Source organism: Micropterus dolomieu, linkage group LG13 (assembly GCF_021292245.1).
Source record: "Micropterus dolomieu isolate WLL.071019.BEF.003 ecotype Adirondacks linkage group LG13, ASM2129224v1, whole genome shotgun sequence".
Taxonomy (NCBI): domain Eukaryota; kingdom Metazoa; phylum Chordata; class Actinopteri; order Centrarchiformes; family Centrarchidae; genus Micropterus; species Micropterus dolomieu.
Window position 1 is genome coordinate 11,477,825 of NC_060162.1, and position 17,476 is coordinate 11,495,300.

A 17,476-nucleotide genomic window follows, 5' to 3' on the forward strand; every position below is an offset into this window, starting at 1 on the left:
TTTGCAAATCTGCTATCAGTAAATTGTATTGACGTCGTTAAAACAATGCGAGGGTTAGGTTTAGGGTTAATGGGTCAGTCCTTTAACAGCCTACAAATAGCCATGTCCATGTCAAGAGTAGCAGTGGTACAGTGGTACCCTTAGTATCACCTCTCCAGCCAGTTCACATGTTCTGACCTGAAGTCTGAATTAGGTTACTTCTGTGTTATACAAAATGGTATAAAAAAAGGGATTACTAAATACAGAACCAATACAGGTCACTTTATTGCATTAAATATGTAATCTAATCTTTCAGGCAGTCCATTTCATTTGTGAGTTAAAGGGTGTAATTTTCCATGGACACTGAGTGCTCATAACTTAAATTTACTAAAGCAACACATAAAGCTTGTTTTTCTGTTCTGTGCAATTTAGCAGATCTGTTATCTCAAATTGTGTTGTGCACATTCACACTGGTCAAAGAAATGCTTTTATTCTATATAATTTTTAAAACCATGCCATATTGTCGATAAATAGCCTACATGACTAATTTAATATCATTGTTGTATCAGAGTTGCTATGTGAGAGATAAATTAATACTTTGTATAATATATTGTACCTTGTAATGGGTTGTTTATATTTACTATTTTGGTATGTCCTACTGTTAACTTTAATAAATATATTGTAAGGGACCCAATTAGGGTTTTTTGTAACTATAGTTCAATTTAATCCAGCTAATGGGTCAGTTTGCAATTGCAGCCTAATTCCTTTACATTCAGGCAATTGTTAATGTTCCAAATTTACTGGTGTAGAGGTTAGTGATATGCTGCTAGCACAAGAGCAAGCAGATGGAAGAAAAAAAACGCTGAGATCTCTTTGCTAAAAGGCAATATCATAGGTTAAACGTTAAAATATATGCTGCAGCTAGGATATAAAATATAGGTGTCAGTGGTATGATTATATAGAAATTGTGATGACCTCCTTCTTTCAGTTTGTATAGGGGCTTTCAGATTATTGGGGCATTACTGCCAGGACAGGTATATGAATCCGGAAAAGGCTCTTGCAGCTTCATGTCTAGTTTTTATCAGTAAACGGAACCATGAATTACCATTACACACAACGGTAATTTTTCGCGGGGCGGGCAAAGATCCTGTGCTCCAACCACTCTCCCCGGTGCGGTCACGTGCCTGCGGGTAGCCAATAGTGAGCCGCAGATTAACCAGTTTGCCGCACCCAAGTGGGATGATGGTGGATGGGCGGAGCGACGCAGGGACGACAAGCTCAGAGAGATAAACCCACTCTGAAATCACCAGGGTCGGGGATAAAAATAGTGAAAAACCACCGTCCAGCTTTCACCAAGCGCTGTTTATATTTCATCACTTCATCAAAGAGAGGGTAAGCTCCGAAATAATCCATAGCTTTTGTGATTTAGCGGCCGTGTTTGCCCGCTACAACATGGCCCGTGTGTGTGTTTTTAAAAAAATGTTTGTCGTTGTGTTTCACTGTAGCGAGCTCTCATTGTTTTGCTAATATGTTGCGTTTCAGTCTGCAGAGAGGTCGCGGTGCACGTTTTTAATTTCATACTGTTAAACGAGTAGCCTATTTCTGCGTTTTAGCCTGATTCCGCCTCCGCTCATGTGTCGCACAAAAACAGCCCAGAGCCACATTGTGCCCGGTGTGTTTTGACCAAGTCTCGTTAGCCTGCTGCCCGAGCAGGCCTGTGGTTGCACTGTTTGCATTTCACATGCGCACAGTGACTGTAGCAAGGCTATTTAATGGATTATTTAGCTTCCCAGATCGATACGTTTCTTTATGTAACTTAGTGTTTCTGCACTTTGTTGGTCTGTTTCATTGTCGGGGCGTATTTTGATGTAATTTAGGAGAAATTAGGCTGTGTTCAGTTCTGTAGTGATGGAGCATTTTCCTGTTGGCCAGATTGGCACCATATCCTTCATTATAATAACTGTGCACGTTCATTTTTTAAATTAGTTTCCTCATCACTTTTCGTCCTGTCTTTTCGCAGTAACGTTAGGCTATAAGAGGAAACGCCTTGCCACATGCCTTCAGATAGTACTTTATTGTGTTGTCACAGTAGCCAGGTCTTGGTTTGTATTTGCAGTGCAATGTATTGAACATTGCATTGCTTTATATACAGTCTATGATTGCATTGCATTGAACTCCAAGTATACAGTATAACGATAATTCATGGTAGTACACTGTACATTAGTAGTGCAAATGCAATAACGCTATATCATGCTTACCTAAAACTGCTTAATTGTGGAATGGATTGGCCCAAAATCCATTCAATCATTCATTGAGGACAATTAACAAATATTTCTTGCATCTAGATGCTGCTGCTTTTAGATGTGAGATTTTTGTCCTTTTCTGTTTTTTGATAAAGATAAATTGAATATCTTCATGTTTTGGGCAGTACTAGCAAGTCCACGATGTCATTGGCTCTGGGAGCTTGCAAAGGGCGTTCTACTGCACTCTCTGACATTTAATAGACTTAAACTGGATAGAGTAGATGGAAAATTTAAAAGATGAATAAAAAAATCAAATAAGGTGTTAGTTGCAGTCCCAGTTGTCCCAAGAGTGTCAGGAGGAGTATTCAGAAGCGATAATTACCTGAGAGTTTGTGTCATGCTGTGCAAGGTTTGTACAAGGGTTTAATGTGTGTTACTGTCTGACACTGTTTGTTTTTAGGCCCAAACTGGAGAACGTAACTAGTAAGTTGTTTGCTGTGTCTGGCTTCTTTCTCCACTGTGAAGTCCCTTCCCCCTCATACTGTATGAGGATTAGCACAGCCAAACTGCCAAGATAAATTGTCTGAGTGTGTGTTAAGGGATGGTAACTCCCTGGATTTGGTAATTGTGTTAGAATGAGTGAAATTCCCAAAGGAGGGAGCTTAGCTCTGTCAGTCTGGCTCCATGTTGCCACCCTCCACGCACACTTCACTACTACACACTCACTCCAGATACAGAGCAGTGTTTATTTTACTCCCACTCCCCACGCCCACACCCTTGACTGCAGTGCAGCTGAAAATGTGTTCCTCATTTCAAGTCCATTCTCTCTATTTCACTCTTTCCTTCCTTCCTCCCCATATGTGATCACTTTGCATGGTTTCAGGAGACTTTTTTAAAGTTAGAGATGTGAAAATATGAAATTATTCTTGAACTTCCATTCACACCACAGAGGTCACTAAAGATCGTGTCAACATATAGCAATGTTTGGGTCAAATGTCTAGTCAGCAGAATGCTATACAGATGCACACATGATAGTACAAGCCAGAGAGTGAGACTAGGGAAACTGTACAGGGAGGGGCGTGTTGTTTCACAGAGCAATCTTCTGCCACTCTGTCCCATATGACATGCGACAGCCAGATAAACCCCAAGCCACTCCACAACACAGCAGCACAACACAATGGTCTGGCTGGGCTGTGGTAGTCAGTAGGGGTGGGAATCACCAGAGTCCCCACAATATGATATTATCACGATATTTATGTTGCGAATCGATTTTATTGCGATTTTAAATATATTGAGATATATTGCAATTTATTACCCTTTTCCAACTTCCAATTAAGTCAAACTTTGTCAACATCTGTTTATCTAAAAAGATACATTTCTCTGTTTGTTCACATCACTTTTTCAGTCCTGTTAAGTTTTCTAGTGGACTAAAAAAGCAATAGATTTTATTATTCTAGTACCAAAAAGTTAAAACTCCCATCTGCAATTTATATAATAAAATATCGATACTTGGCATCCGTGTATCGATACAGTATTGCCATGGCAAATATCACGATACTATGCTGTATCTATGTTTTTTTTGTTTTTGTTTTTTTTTCTCCCCCCACCCCTAGTAGTCAGAAGCAGATAATACCTTTCCCATGAAGATATTCCCTCTGAAGTTGAAGCTTAAATGCAGTACATTTATTTAAAAAAAACATTTCGTTGGCTTTGTCTGGGGAGCAATTTTTCTTGTCTCTCAGATAAAACTTGAATCAATGTCTCTTGGCTTTTATTTTGGAGTGGACAAGGTTTGAATTGAATTAGCTTATCTTTATTTAAACCTCCTATAACTACCTAGCTGGTCCTATTAGCTTCTAAATGCTCAACAGTGTTCACCAAATCAAGGATATGTTTGTATTTGGACTGTGGAATTTAAGTTATTAAAATGTCATGGCGCCCTGCGATGGACTGGCGACCTGTCCAGGGTGTACCCTGCCTTGCGCCCAATGTCAGCTGGGATTGGCTCCAGCCCCCCAACGACCCTGTACACAGGATAAGCGGTTGACGATGGATGGAAAATGTCATGGCATGCAGTATGGTATGATATTCATACTGAGAAAGGTAGTGGCACAAGTTGAAGCAGGGAGTCACCAGCAATGTTGCTACAAGGCCAATGTTTCTTGCCTTCTTTAAGTGATGTGTATAGTACTGTATTTTAGTTTTGTCTGCCGTTAGCTCATGTTGTAAATCACTAAAACTTCTCTGTGTGTGTGTGTGTCAGTTAATGTCAGGTGCACAAGACCATACACGGGTCCATGCTAATATGAGACCCGATGCATTCCTACCAGTCATAGTAGTTAGGGTCTGTAACATGCACGCACACACCAAACACTAAAGAGCAGTTGCCATTGGATTCTTCGTCCCCAGTAATGACAGGCATTCAGCTCAGAGATATAAAGAGGCTTGTCTGAGTGCTTCTCTTGAAGGTCTGAAAACTGCTTCACCAACTGTACACACCCCCACCTCTCCCCCCATTACAATTTTTTTTACACCATAATGATCTTTTTGAATGGCTATTGCTTGATTGGCATATATTTGGAACAAACTAAATGGGCCCTTTTATCAGATTGCTTTCTTTTTTTCAGAGAGCTTAGTCATGCAGAAAAGATGCTTTTAGTGCAAGCTTCCGTTTCTCAAAAGAAAATTACGATGAAATTGAAATATGTACAATGTACGCCTGGCGCTTGTAAAGTTTAGAAAAAAGCCAGCCACCGTGGGAGAGCAGAGAGCCTGGTGCTTCTCTTCATACAGCCTCTCTACCTTTTCCTCTTCCTATCCTTGGCTCATGGAGGCCTCTGCAGGGAAGGGAAACCTCTATATTCAGTGGTGTCATAGCAGGTTCAAAACACGAGTTGACTCACTCATCTAGAAATTCAATCTCTTATTTAGGAGGTTTTTTTAAATCCTGGATAAATAAAGGTTTAAATGAATTAATTTAATGCATCAGCATCCTGTTCTCTTTTCGGGTATGCGGTAGACATTGTCCTGGTAGACAAGTCCGTCAAGTTATGGGTTTAATATTAAGAGGTTAAGAGTTACTGCCTGAAAACGTAGACTTTTCTTCTACAAGAGCAATATGATGTTGCATGCTGTGAAATGACAGATGTAAATGGGTTTATCAGACATTTTGCCTGAGACTGAAGTAAGCAAATCAATTAGCAGAATTGCTTTATGGCAGTATTGCATTTTGTCCATTGAAGTACCTTGATTTGTCAGATATTTAATTCACTTCATTTATCGAAACAGGCATTCCAGTGTGAATATTAGTCATGATTGCAGCAAGGCTCTGAGGCAGTGTCGTTCTGTTGGAGAGAAGTTCTAACCTAGCATCCTCACCCCCACACAGCATGGCCAGCCATGGCAAAAATGTGGGTGTGAATGTCTGATTGTCAGTATCGGAGAGATACAGAAATGGTCAGATATTCCTTATTAAGCCAGTAGTTTTCCATGAATGCAACCTTTGGTCAAAGTGAAGAGCTGTCAGTGGCTTTCAAACAGGCCGCACAATGAGCACATATGGTATAGCTAAGATTTGTAGTATCCTCTGTGAGGTATTGTAATCGGTCTAGTGTTTTGCGGCCACAAAATGTCGCCTAATTTCTCCCACAGATGCAGGTGGCATATACTGTACTGTATGAATGCGATGCTTGATTCATCATTACAACATTTTTCTGTTGCTTGGAGACAAGAAAACCCTCGGATATTTACATTCCCAGGGTTTCCCACGTCCACAGTGACAATGGAGGCAGAATTAGCAGCTTTCGATGCGTGTGAAACTGTTAAAATGCAGTGTGTATTAGTGCGTACATAAGCGAAGATAAGTAAAGAGAGAAGGACAAAGCAAAGGATGATTATTCAACATTTAGGAAGTTAGGGGTCTTACCCAATAACTGACTTGGTTTAAATAGGAGCTTAAACAGTTGTTATTATTATTTAGTAACTGTGGAGAACCCTCTTATGCACTTTTCTCCCCTCAAACACACAGGACTCTTAGTGCTGGTCAGGTCAGAAAAAACAATTCTGCTGCCTTAAATTCTCCAGCATTTGCAGGGTGGTGCATGAGCTGCAGCTTTAGGCACACCCATGGTTCCTCTCAGTGAGGACAGGGTACTTTCCAATACAGATTATTTAATGGGTGCGGTTATGGAAGCTAGGGTGAACCTGCCTTTAGGGAGAGAAGCATTCACAAGATATTCCATTTGTACCGTTACTGCATTTTTGTTAATGGTGTTTAGTTGATTCTGTCTCTGCTAAAGAAAGTTCAGGTGGACGAGATGAGCCCCTTCTGGTTGTCTTGACTTGTCCCAAGGTAGTATGGATGTGACTCTACCCTTAACCTATGCACAGTGACAAGTGCTTCTGATGCACAGTGGCATTTCCAAACACAGTAGAATTTTCTTAGTTTCGGTCTTCATACAGAACAGGTGCATTTATAAAACAGTGCACACCAGTCTCATTCCATGTCACTGAAGACTATAATAATAATAAGACTATTGTAGTAACCTTGTGAACTAACATATGCATTAAATTAGTCACATGCTCCAATTAAACAAATATTGCTCCCCAACATGACTTCATCCTAATCAAAAACAAATGGGATGTTTTTAAGTCAGTGTATATTTGACTTCTGACATGTTGAAACAGATGGAAAATGAGTACCACGTTAGTTTGGAGGTGTGTGCCTTGTGACTCTGACCGGCTTGCAGCGTAATGTTGGCCTACAGCTACTCTTACATAATAGTAATCTTTAAAGGCAGTCCTGTGTTTCCATGGTAACGTGTTTGGTTTCCATAGTGACTCTTAACATGAGTGGAAGCTAGCCAAGCCCCTGCACATACATATCTGAGGAGAGATGAGGAAAAATGGGAGTGGGGTCTGGTGAGGCGGGGGCGCAGGTGGTTGTGAGATGACCACATTCTGGAGAAAGCTTCCTGCATCAATGACTGTTATTGCTACAGTATCCACAATATTTGTTTTAGAGTAGTTTACACCATAGAAAAAGATGCTCTAGAGATGTTCATGCTGGAATGGTGTCTAGTATTGCACAGCTGGAGTGTTTCAGTTAACGTTTGGCAGGGCAGAGTGCAGCAAGAAATGAGTTTACTCAAACAAATGCTCCTTGAGATGGCGGTCGAAGTGACCTGATTAAACTCTGTTACTAATATTTGTTAATGCACAATAAGGCATAATGTATACCCCTGTAACATTCCCTTGCTTTGTTCACTCTAACACTGAGGTGATTAGACTGACAGCGACCACAAAACAAGACAATATTTGAAAGTGATAATTTGTGCACATCATCTGATACCCTCATCTTCGCTCCTGTTGCCCCTCTTTGATCTTTTTCCTTCCTGCAGTTTTAGAGATACTTTAACAAGTACTTATGGTTCGTTCACCCTGTATTTGCAAGTGTTAGCACGTTCTGTGCTGGTGTGCACTGCAGTGTGGTGCTGATGGCTGCTTACAGGCAGGGTTAAGGATCCTATTACACAGTTCCTGCAGCACTTCAGTGCATAGAGAGCATTGTGAGCAAGTTGATATCAAGCCAAAATTCAGTTTTTTAGTGCTAAAATAATTGCTTGTACTCTTGAGATGAAACGTCAGTATACCTCCAAACCTTTTGTATTGCTTTTGGCAGCAATAGCAGCCATAATTGGCATCTCTAAAAATGTTACATCCTATGATCTTACAAGGTAAAACCCAGAAGCTCTTAAAAAAATTGAAGACATCACTGTCTGGCGCTTAAAATAAGGGTCAGTAATATTAACTAATGGCAGAATTATTATATTAGTCTACTGAGGACGGCAAATGGATACTGTTTTAACAGTTTCACTGTTTCTATCGTGAGAAATTAAAAGTTGTGAAGTTATTAATGTTATAATGTGTGTGCTCAGTTCTTAGCAAAGACTGGGAATGGAGTGATAAATGATAAAATACCAGTTTTACCATACCATTTTATTTTTTCCCCACACTGAAATACCAACAAATAGAGGGCTCTGTGGCCTTCTGGTGTTTATTGGATATATTAGTGAAAAGACTGAACACTTTGTTTTCACCTCAGATGGATTTCCAAACAAGTATGTTCTCTCTAAACAACAAAGGTCAATGGGAGAACAGCATGAATGTTTAATCCTTTAGGGTTTTGCCACTTTTTTTTTTCTGGTTGTCCCGTTGTCAGCAGACATGTTTGATTTGCTTCGTTGCCGCCAGCAATGAACACTAACATGAACAACTGTCAGCAAATGCAGCATAAACAAGTCAGACCAAATGGAATGAGATCAGACTCGCTGTCCAGAAGCATTGAGATGCTGTTTCTGTAAACCAGTCTGACATTGGCCAGTCTTGGAAGGGTTGCAGAGACTGTACTGTTGTACCTTCTTTGAAGTATTAGACATACCAACCCCACCTGTATCTAACACTATAAACTTGTATTTGTTAAGTGTGACGCTTTTAAGAAGAGTTTCGGAGGCAGATTTTGATGTGCATAACACTGTTGTTGCTAATTTTCTCTAATCTGAGCTGATTTTTGCAGTGCCTGGAGTTACATTTGTATTAATAACAGGCCAGTGATGGGAACTCTGTTTTTCCCTAATGACAGTATTTGGTACCAGAGCTAACTGCTCATGTCCTTATTCTTGTGTCAATAACTGATGTTCTAATCACATGAGTGAGACAGAAACAGAGAGTTTTCCTTGCTGAATGTTTGCAGAGACAGTAAGCAGCTTGGATTTCTTATTGTTCTTTTGTAATTGCGATTTACGACCTTGGGTCTCAACCCCAACTCCCAGCTCCTTGGACACAGTATGGATATCCTGCATGCATCGTAAGGATTCATAGAGTATTTCATTTTAATATTTGTCTCAATAAAAAGTGTTAGATGTTGAATATTTGATCCAGAATGACCCTATGATAGGATACGCTAAATGCAGTAACTACATATTAAATCAAATTTAAGACCAGACTGTAAACAAGTGTTTTTATGCTATAGAAGAAATGTATACCATGTTAAATTTGCAGTTATTACTTACAGAACAACACTAATAACCAAATAAAACAGCCTCTAAAATCCCAGCTGTTTCATGTAAATGACATATATCCGTGATGATGAATTAACATCATGGCAATTTAGTTTGTTATATTACATAAAAAAAAGATTGAATGTGGTTATGGCGGGGGAAGAAACAGCCAAACCAGCCCTGCTAAATGTTAACTGGCCTAGCTCAGCAAAGTATCAGTAAATAATTTTATTATATTGATTTTAAAATAATTACTAACAAATGGTAGGTGGACAGCAGAAAGAACACACTTTTTTCGATCTGTTATTTAAAAAAAAAGAAAAAAAAAGACATAAAATGCAAGTATTATATCCTGTCCATTTGTTACCAGTCATCCTGAAAACTTTTAAAACTTTTTTTTTTTCATCAGCCTTCTCTCTACAATGTTAAGCTGTGATCATTTCATTTCCCTTTGTTTAATGTGTTTATGTGGTGAAAATGGACAAAACACTTTTGGCCTAGAATTAGCTAAACAGCATGAACACACAAAAACGCACACAAACCTTGTTTGGAGTAGGTGACCTGAGATTTGTGAAAATGTTTGGTTTGATGTTGTGGAAAATCTCAGAACAGAAATAAAAGTGGGTCGAAACAGAGAGCAGCTCTGTCAGCTCTCAGTGTGATACTGGATGCTTTGGGTTTGGTCTGCAGTAGTCATGGTAGTTTTGGCTGAACATTTGTATTGATGCAGACTAATGGGCTGCATCAGTTTCTGCCAGAGCACCCCCACTGCCTTCATTACCCATGCATGCTTGCACAGACACATTTCCCTATGCTCGTAAGTCTGTGTGTGTCCTTCAGAGTCGGTGCCTGAGTAATCTGTGCTGCTGTGACAGACAGGCGGAGGCTATTTATCCTCACATGCACCTAGCCAGCTGGATGGACATGGATCTATAGGAAATCTGTCTCTCTATTCTCTTTATGTCTCTAAATCCCCTCCCTGCTGCTGTCAGTTGAAGGGAATACATGGTAATGTTTGAGCTAAGTGTCAGTTATTGATTCCTAGGTATAAAGTAATATTTATGTCCACAACATACATTAGAAATTACTGAGTTATAATTAAGAGTTTTGTTGATGTTTTCAAGCTGAATGGGAAGAGACCTTTGGCTATATTTTTTGCTTGACTTTCCTTTGCCCAGCCTTTGGCAGTTGACTGGTGTTGTGATTCTGGGAAACACATTGTGGAAATCAATAAAGAAAAAGCCCTCTGAGCTTGGAAGAGTGATCACATGATCAAGAAGGGGAGAATGTGGTCTGTGTGATTGGCTTTCTGGTCTATGACTGGTGATGCTCATTTCCCCCTTATGGTCAGGGAAAATTTCTGTGTCCCTCTCGCAGCGTCTTACTACTACTACTACTACTACTATACTTTCTTTTTTTTTTTATTATTATTATTATTAATTCATGACAATTATAGACCTCCCCTAAATATTTAAGACACAAGCCCTAAAGTATAAAGCAGACATACATTTACATTTATTCATTTAGCTGATGCTTTTATTCATAGTGACTTAGCAACCAGGGGTTAAGTGTCTTGCTCAGGGACACATTGGTGGATGTGTCACCATAGGGAATTGAACCTGTGTCTCTCACACCAAAGACATGTGTCTTATCCACTGCCTATCACCACCCCAGACAGTATACAAAGTTAAAATATTCATATGTTTTATATCATTTTGATTTGGGGTAATGTATATATTGCGATACATGTTTTTCCACTGATGCATCTAATCATATTTTTATTGAGCATGGAGTTTAACTTTCAACTTAGACTGTATTGTCCCATAAAACAATGTACTTGAGTGACAGCCTGGTGTTTGTCCAGTCATCATCATTCCACCCCACAGACACTTAATTTTGATCATTATTAAAAGTTATGTTTTGTAACAGTGTGACTGTGGGCCATGGGATAGACCTAATGTACCTCTAACAGGAAAATGTGTTCTGAGAAACGTTGGATTTAGGGAGACATTTAATAACAGTGCATTAACTTTTTGTGTTTAACTGATGGGGGGGGAGTTCAAAGGTCATCTGTGTCACCCCCTCTACAGGAGGCCTGCCCAGGATGAACGGCGAGTCAGGTGCCGGTGTGGTGACTGCCCCCCCTCCCACCACAGCCCCCCACAAGGAGCGGTACTTTGACCGAGTGGATGAGAGCAGTCCGGAGTACCAGAGGGAGAGAAACATGGCACCCGACCTGCGGCAGGACTTCAACATGATGGAGCAGAGGAAAAGGGTCTCCATGATACTACAGAGCCCGGTCAGTGGAACAGATGCATTCAAATCACTCACATATTATAGAATATACTACACTTGCTGTACATTCATTACAATAACTGACAAAATACTGTGCTCACAGAGTTGATAAAAGCACACTGCCACAACCAGCATTTTAAAATATGAATAGGCTCCTTTAGTGTAAAGGCGGAAGCCTGCTTAACATCACATGATGGATCCAGTTTATTCCTCATCAACAGTGTCTCTGTGACCAGCTGACCAGCACTGTTTTAAAGGCCTATTGTATGTATGAAAAGCACTGATGTGTTCACGTCCTGAGTCAACAGCTCTCTAAAACAAAAACTAAACATTACAACCTTCATGAAGGGAGGATTTATTGCAGGACTGTTGATCACATTAGATTTAGCCAGGTGTACCTAATAAACTGGAGTGTACACTAATGTGTGTACTTTCTGGATGGCCTGTCTGCCAATATGCTGTCTGTTGAACAGCATACTTAATGTTCATGTAACTTAAGTAACCTAAGCATACTTAGGTGGAGCTACTTTTCAGATTTACATCTGAAAATCAACTTGCAAATGTTTGAAACTTGAATGAGGGTGTCAGGTTACATTATTACTTTATAGGACACCTTTCAAATTAGTTTATATATATATATATACACACATGTGTGACCTCATTATGGGTTATCTGTCTAAAGCATGTTTCGCATCTTTGCAAGTTTTATAACATGATGAAATTAATTAGGGGTGTGACGTGACACTTCGAGATTGGATTCACGAGATTGAGACGGGACAAGATTTTAACACTATTTTAAAGAAATCTTTTATGATGAATCATATGAAAATTTTGAGCATTTAACACTTTCTTTCCTGTATTGTGATGTAAATGCTCCGTATTTGTATAGCGCCTTTCTAGTCTTTTCGTCCACTCAAAGCACTTTTACACTACATCTGCATTCACACACATTCATTCACTGAGCCTAAGTGCTCAAAACTGTCATTCACACACATACACTGGTGGACCAGCCGTCAGGTGCAATTCGGGGTTCAGTATCTTGCTCAAGTATAAATTTTATTTATACAAGAGAAACACAAAATTTAGGTGGCAGGTGACGATTCAAAATCTATAGCCTAACTATAACAGATGTAAGTCAGTGCAGCTCTCAGTCATTCTGTGTTGCTTTCAGATCTGTTTCTCCTGTAGATCAACTTTTCTCATGTAATATCATCCCTGCTGATTCATGATTTAGTCTTCCCTCTTCTTTGTGTCTTTGTTTGGGGAAGTAACCTCTTTAAATGTGGCACCTTTTCACCTCAATGATAAATTTTTTTTGATACATTTTTATTTATTTTTTTAATTTTAATTCAGTTATAAACTCCTGGACTTTTAATAGTTCCTGTGTTTCAGCATATTTTCTGCTCATGTTCAAAACTTTCGCCTCATTTAGAATTTCTCCCACAGATCTGGACATGTTCTCTGACATGTCCAGAGAAAAGGCAGAATATTTCCAGACTAACGTCATCATTTAATGAGAAGTCTACCTGCCCTATACTCTGCTGTGCATTACGTTATTGATCCGCTGGTAGTAACGTTATCCCCTTCAGACCGTTTGACCGACGCAGTTTGGGACTGCATGTTGCATGTGAAACCAAAAGTAAATGAAACATTTTGGATCAGGCAGAAATCTCACTATAGATCCACACACGTTAACTTCAGCAGCTATGATAAAGTGCAGCTCACAGTCCCAACCAGAGAAGGCTGCGCTTAAATTTTTAGCCGTTTATGTTGCAAAACTCTACCAGTTACATTACCACTTGTCACAGCTGTCTGGACCATTGACTGTATAAAAAGGTCTGGACTCACAGCGTGAGCAGGTTTGTATGCCGGTGTCAATCAGCTGGCCGGAGTTAATTAGCTCTGTGAGTCTATTTTATCAGTTATACATTTGTATTTCACTGCATAAGAAAATTAATGGGTGGCTGCTTGACAGTATGTGGAAAAATGTCATTTGCGTGAGTCTCGTGAGACAGCTTTTTACCTGACGAGATAATATAATATAGATGTGTTAGAGGCTCATAATTTAATCTTGCGAGATCTTGTTGTGCGAGATCTCGTCATACCCCTAAAATTAATATTTCAAAAGGGACTGACTGAATGGTCAGTAAACACTGCAGCATGCTGTCAGAAAGTAATCAGGCTAAAATATGCAAAAACAATGGGGTGGTTGTTTAAAAGCTTTCAAACGTAGTGTCAGGATATTAAATTCCCTAAATGATGGATGTTGGTTCTAAAGTTGCGCTAGTCTCTCTGCTTCAGACAAGCCAGTTTGAGGCATTTTCTGTTTTTGGGTCATTGGCCCAAAAACAAAACAGTTTTGTTTTTTTCCCCTTACATATGTGTGTGTGTGTATGGATGACCGGCAGGCATTCTGCGACGAGCTGGAGACAATGATCCAGGATCAGCTGAAGAAGGGGAAGACGCCCACTAGCCTGTTGGCTCTGCAGCAGATCGCAGACTTCATGACCACCAGTATGCCTTCCATGTATCCCGCTGCCCCACAAGGAGGCATGGCGGCACTCAACATGAGTAAGCACAGAAGAGAATGAGTGTGTGCGACTTTTTGACCTCAGCCCTGCTATGTCTGTGCTCACAATGAGTAATACAGTGTACGCCAAAGTTAATTTACGGACAAAGAGTCCAGTTGGATTTCACTAATCAGAATCCATCTTATTGTTATCTGCAAGTCAGATTTTTTTTCTCTTTCCTGCTAGCAAGGAATCAGGATGGTTCTTATTTTTTCTGGACAGATTCATGTAAGCAACCCTGGATTTTCTATCTGACCTATCTCTTCCCTTCAGGTTTAGGTATGGTGACTCCAGTGAATGATCTGCGTGGCTCAGACTCTATTTCCTATGACAAGGGTGAGAAGCTGCTTCGCTGCAAGCTGGCTGCCTTCTATCGGCTCGCTGACTTATTTGGCTGGTCCGAGCTCATCTACAACCACCTCACAGTAAGATTCTTCTTCAATATTTCAACCGACCATGTTGACTGAACTGAATTTTCATTTCATGCATTCCTGAATCATTCTTTTATGGGCTTTAAGAAAATGTTTTTGTGCTGGTGAACAGCCTTGTATTTATGAATTGGCTCAGCTCAATTGGAGCCAATTTCCATTAACACTGTAATCTAATGTGATTTGTTTTCTTTTAGGTCAGGGTGAACTCAGAGCAGGAGCGCTTCCTGATTGTCCCGTTTGGGCTCCTGTACAGTGAAGTCACAGCCTCCAGTCTGGTGAGAATCTGTGCTGACCTCTATTAGAACTGCATGTATTTTCTTATGTTAGATTATTTCACTTCTAATGTGATAAAATATGTTGAAAAAAGTCCGTAGTTGTCTGCATGAGATTCATAGCTAAACGTGCACCTGTTGCTTTGAGTGACCCTTTTGTTGTCTGCCATGCTCTCCAGGTGAAGATAAACCTTCAAGGTGAGATAGTGGACCGGGGCAGCACCAATCTCGGGGTGAACCAGGCTGGCTTCACTCTCCACTCTGCCATCTATTCTGCACGGCCCGATGTTAAGTGTATCGTACATGTACACACCCCCGCGGGTGCTGCGGTAAGAGACAGTGTATACAGACTAATTTATACTCAATTAACACACACAGACATGGATACATTACAATCTTATGGCACATGTTGTTTGTTGGGTTGCAGGTGTCCGCCATGAAATGCGGCCTGTTGCCCATCTCCCCCGAGGCACTGTCCCTGGGGGAGGTAGCCTATCATGACTACCATGGCATACTGGTGGATGAGGAAGAAACTACTCTCATACAGAGGAACCTTGGGCCTAACAGCAAGGTAACAGCAGAGTGTGTGTTATAAGTTTCCAACTGTTACTACTTGTTTTCCACTTGTGACTCTCTGTGAAGTCGCTGGCCTCTTTGTGCTGCTTGGTTTGCTTGCTGAAGGAGAGTCTGTTGCTGAGCACGGCTCTCACTCGTTCTTTGGAGGCAGACCATTAAAATAAAATCAAATCCTAAAAATTTGCCCTAAAAAACACAACTGGCAATGGGCTCTGCCAATCGCCCATAGCTGATATATTCACCTTGTCGCCCAACCCTAGAGGGTCTATGTAAACATGATAATGTAAACAAGAGAAATACCGCTTCCATTTGAAATGTAAGGTTCATTATGAAAACCTGCTACATTTAGATGTTATAACTTGAGAATGAGTTGTTTTTTTCGTTATTACATGTCGTTGTTCTTTGCCAAGTTGTGATTTTTTTCCCCCTCTGTCTCAGGTTCTCATCCTGAGGAACCATGGCTTGGTGTCTGTAGGCGAAACCGTGGAGGAAGCTTTCTATTACATCCACAATCTGGTTACTGCCTGTGAGATCCAGGTAGGACGCACACTGAGCTCTGTAAAGGACATTTCCTCTGAAATGTCACTTAGCAATAGATACTAGCACATAGACAATAAAGAAAAAAAAATAATCAAATAATCTTATTAAACCCTTACAAAAGGATTATCACGTTACTCATCATTGTGGTATGATTTATAGAACTGTGTATTTTTATTTGGGTTGTTGTATTTGGCACCATATGTTTGTCTGCATTTTTCATAACAATTGTCTTTGTCCCTTGTCTCTCCACATTTTTATATATGTTCATCTTTCTTCATGTTGGTGTGTGTGTGTCCTCATGTCCACATTTTCTTTTCTTTCTGTATTCTGGATCCTGTCTGTGCATTGTCTGTATGTTTCCCCTCCCACAATTTCTTTCAGGTGCGAACACTGGTCAGCGCTGGAGGGCCAGATAATCTGCTGATGCTGGACCCGGGTAAATACAAGGCACGCCCACGGGTCCCGGAGCCAGCCGGCGACGGGTCCTCTACACATCCCAAGTGGCTAGTCGGGGAGCAGGAGTTTGAGGCTCTTATGAGAATGCTCGACAACTTGGTAGGTACAAATGGGATAGCCCCTTCCACAGGGCAGTGGGAGCAGGTTACTACCTCACCTGTTTGATGACTTGACGTCCATAATTAATCCAAAAACATGAATTATTCCAAATTGCTGAATTTATTCAATCAGTACAAATATTAACCTCTAACTTAAACACTGTGCCGAATGTTTGGATTTTGCATGGGAGTCATATTTGACTTTTGTGAACGGTTTTATTTGTAGAAGTTGTTAAGCAATTTCAAACAAAATTTCAATAAAATGGCAAACTTTAGATAGATTGCTAACATTAGCTACCATAATGGTCATACCAGACAGAGTAAGGCTGTAGCAGTAAACTATTGAATTGAGCAAGGGTGTTTTTCGTGCCTACAAATTAAATGTTTTGTTTGTGAGAAGAAGAAGAATGTGTTCACAACATAGTGTCTCTTTTAACACTGATAGATATTTACTGTATTAGCCATTTGATAACCCCTGTTGTTGTTTCCCAGGGCTACAGGACGGGTTACCCTTACCGCTGCCCGGCATTGCGAGACAAAGCTAAAAAGTACAGTGACGTGGAGATACCTCCCTCCGCCCACGGTGGTTACTCATACGGGGAGGACAGTGACTCAGGTGCTCGCTCCCCGCTGAAGCACAGCTTCCAGCGCGGCCAGCGTGACAAGACCCGCTGGCTCAATGCCAGCGGCCGGCCCGAGGAGCCCTGCGAGGACGGGCCCGACGGCAGCAGCCCCAAGTCGAAGCCTAAGGTGTGGACGAACATAACACACGATCACGTCAAACCCTTGCTGCAGTCTCTCTCGTCTGGTGTCTGCGTGCCAAGCTGTATAACCAACTGCTTGGTCTGTGCCTACCTTATTGTTCATAGTATAGATTTTACAGCTACCTTGTTGGTGGAAACGGGTAGGTGGTCGGCATCCTGAGGTTCTGGGGACAGCGTGGAGTAGAAGTTCTGAT

At 40.7% G+C, this 17,476-nt stretch overlaps 1 protein-coding gene across 4 annotated transcripts in view; it reads left to right on the forward strand.

The window, feature by feature from the left end:
• The first annotated feature begins 1,237 nt into the window (after positions 1-1,237).
• Positions 1,238-17,476, forward strand: part of add1 (adducin 1 (alpha)) — a 31,837-nt gene continuing 15,598 nt past the window's right edge. For all 4 annotated transcript variants that reach the window (XM_046067750.1, XM_046067748.1, XM_046067749.1 and 1 more), the window contains exons 1-10: positions 1,238-1,371; positions 11,371-11,579; positions 13,984-14,146; positions 14,419-14,570; positions 14,771-14,851; positions 15,028-15,177; positions 15,276-15,419; positions 15,863-15,961; positions 16,346-16,519; positions 17,011-17,268. In XM_046067750.1, coding sequence (XP_045923706.1) covers positions 11,385-11,579; positions 13,984-14,146; positions 14,419-14,570; positions 14,771-14,851; positions 15,028-15,177; positions 15,276-15,419; positions 15,863-15,961; positions 16,346-16,519; positions 17,011-17,268 — 1,416 coding nt within the window. In that variant the 5' untranslated portion in view covers positions 1,238-1,371; positions 11,371-11,384. The remainder of the gene's footprint in view (positions 1,372-11,370; positions 11,580-13,983; positions 14,147-14,418; positions 14,571-14,770; positions 14,852-15,027; positions 15,178-15,275; positions 15,420-15,862; positions 15,962-16,345; positions 16,520-17,010; positions 17,269-17,476) is intronic.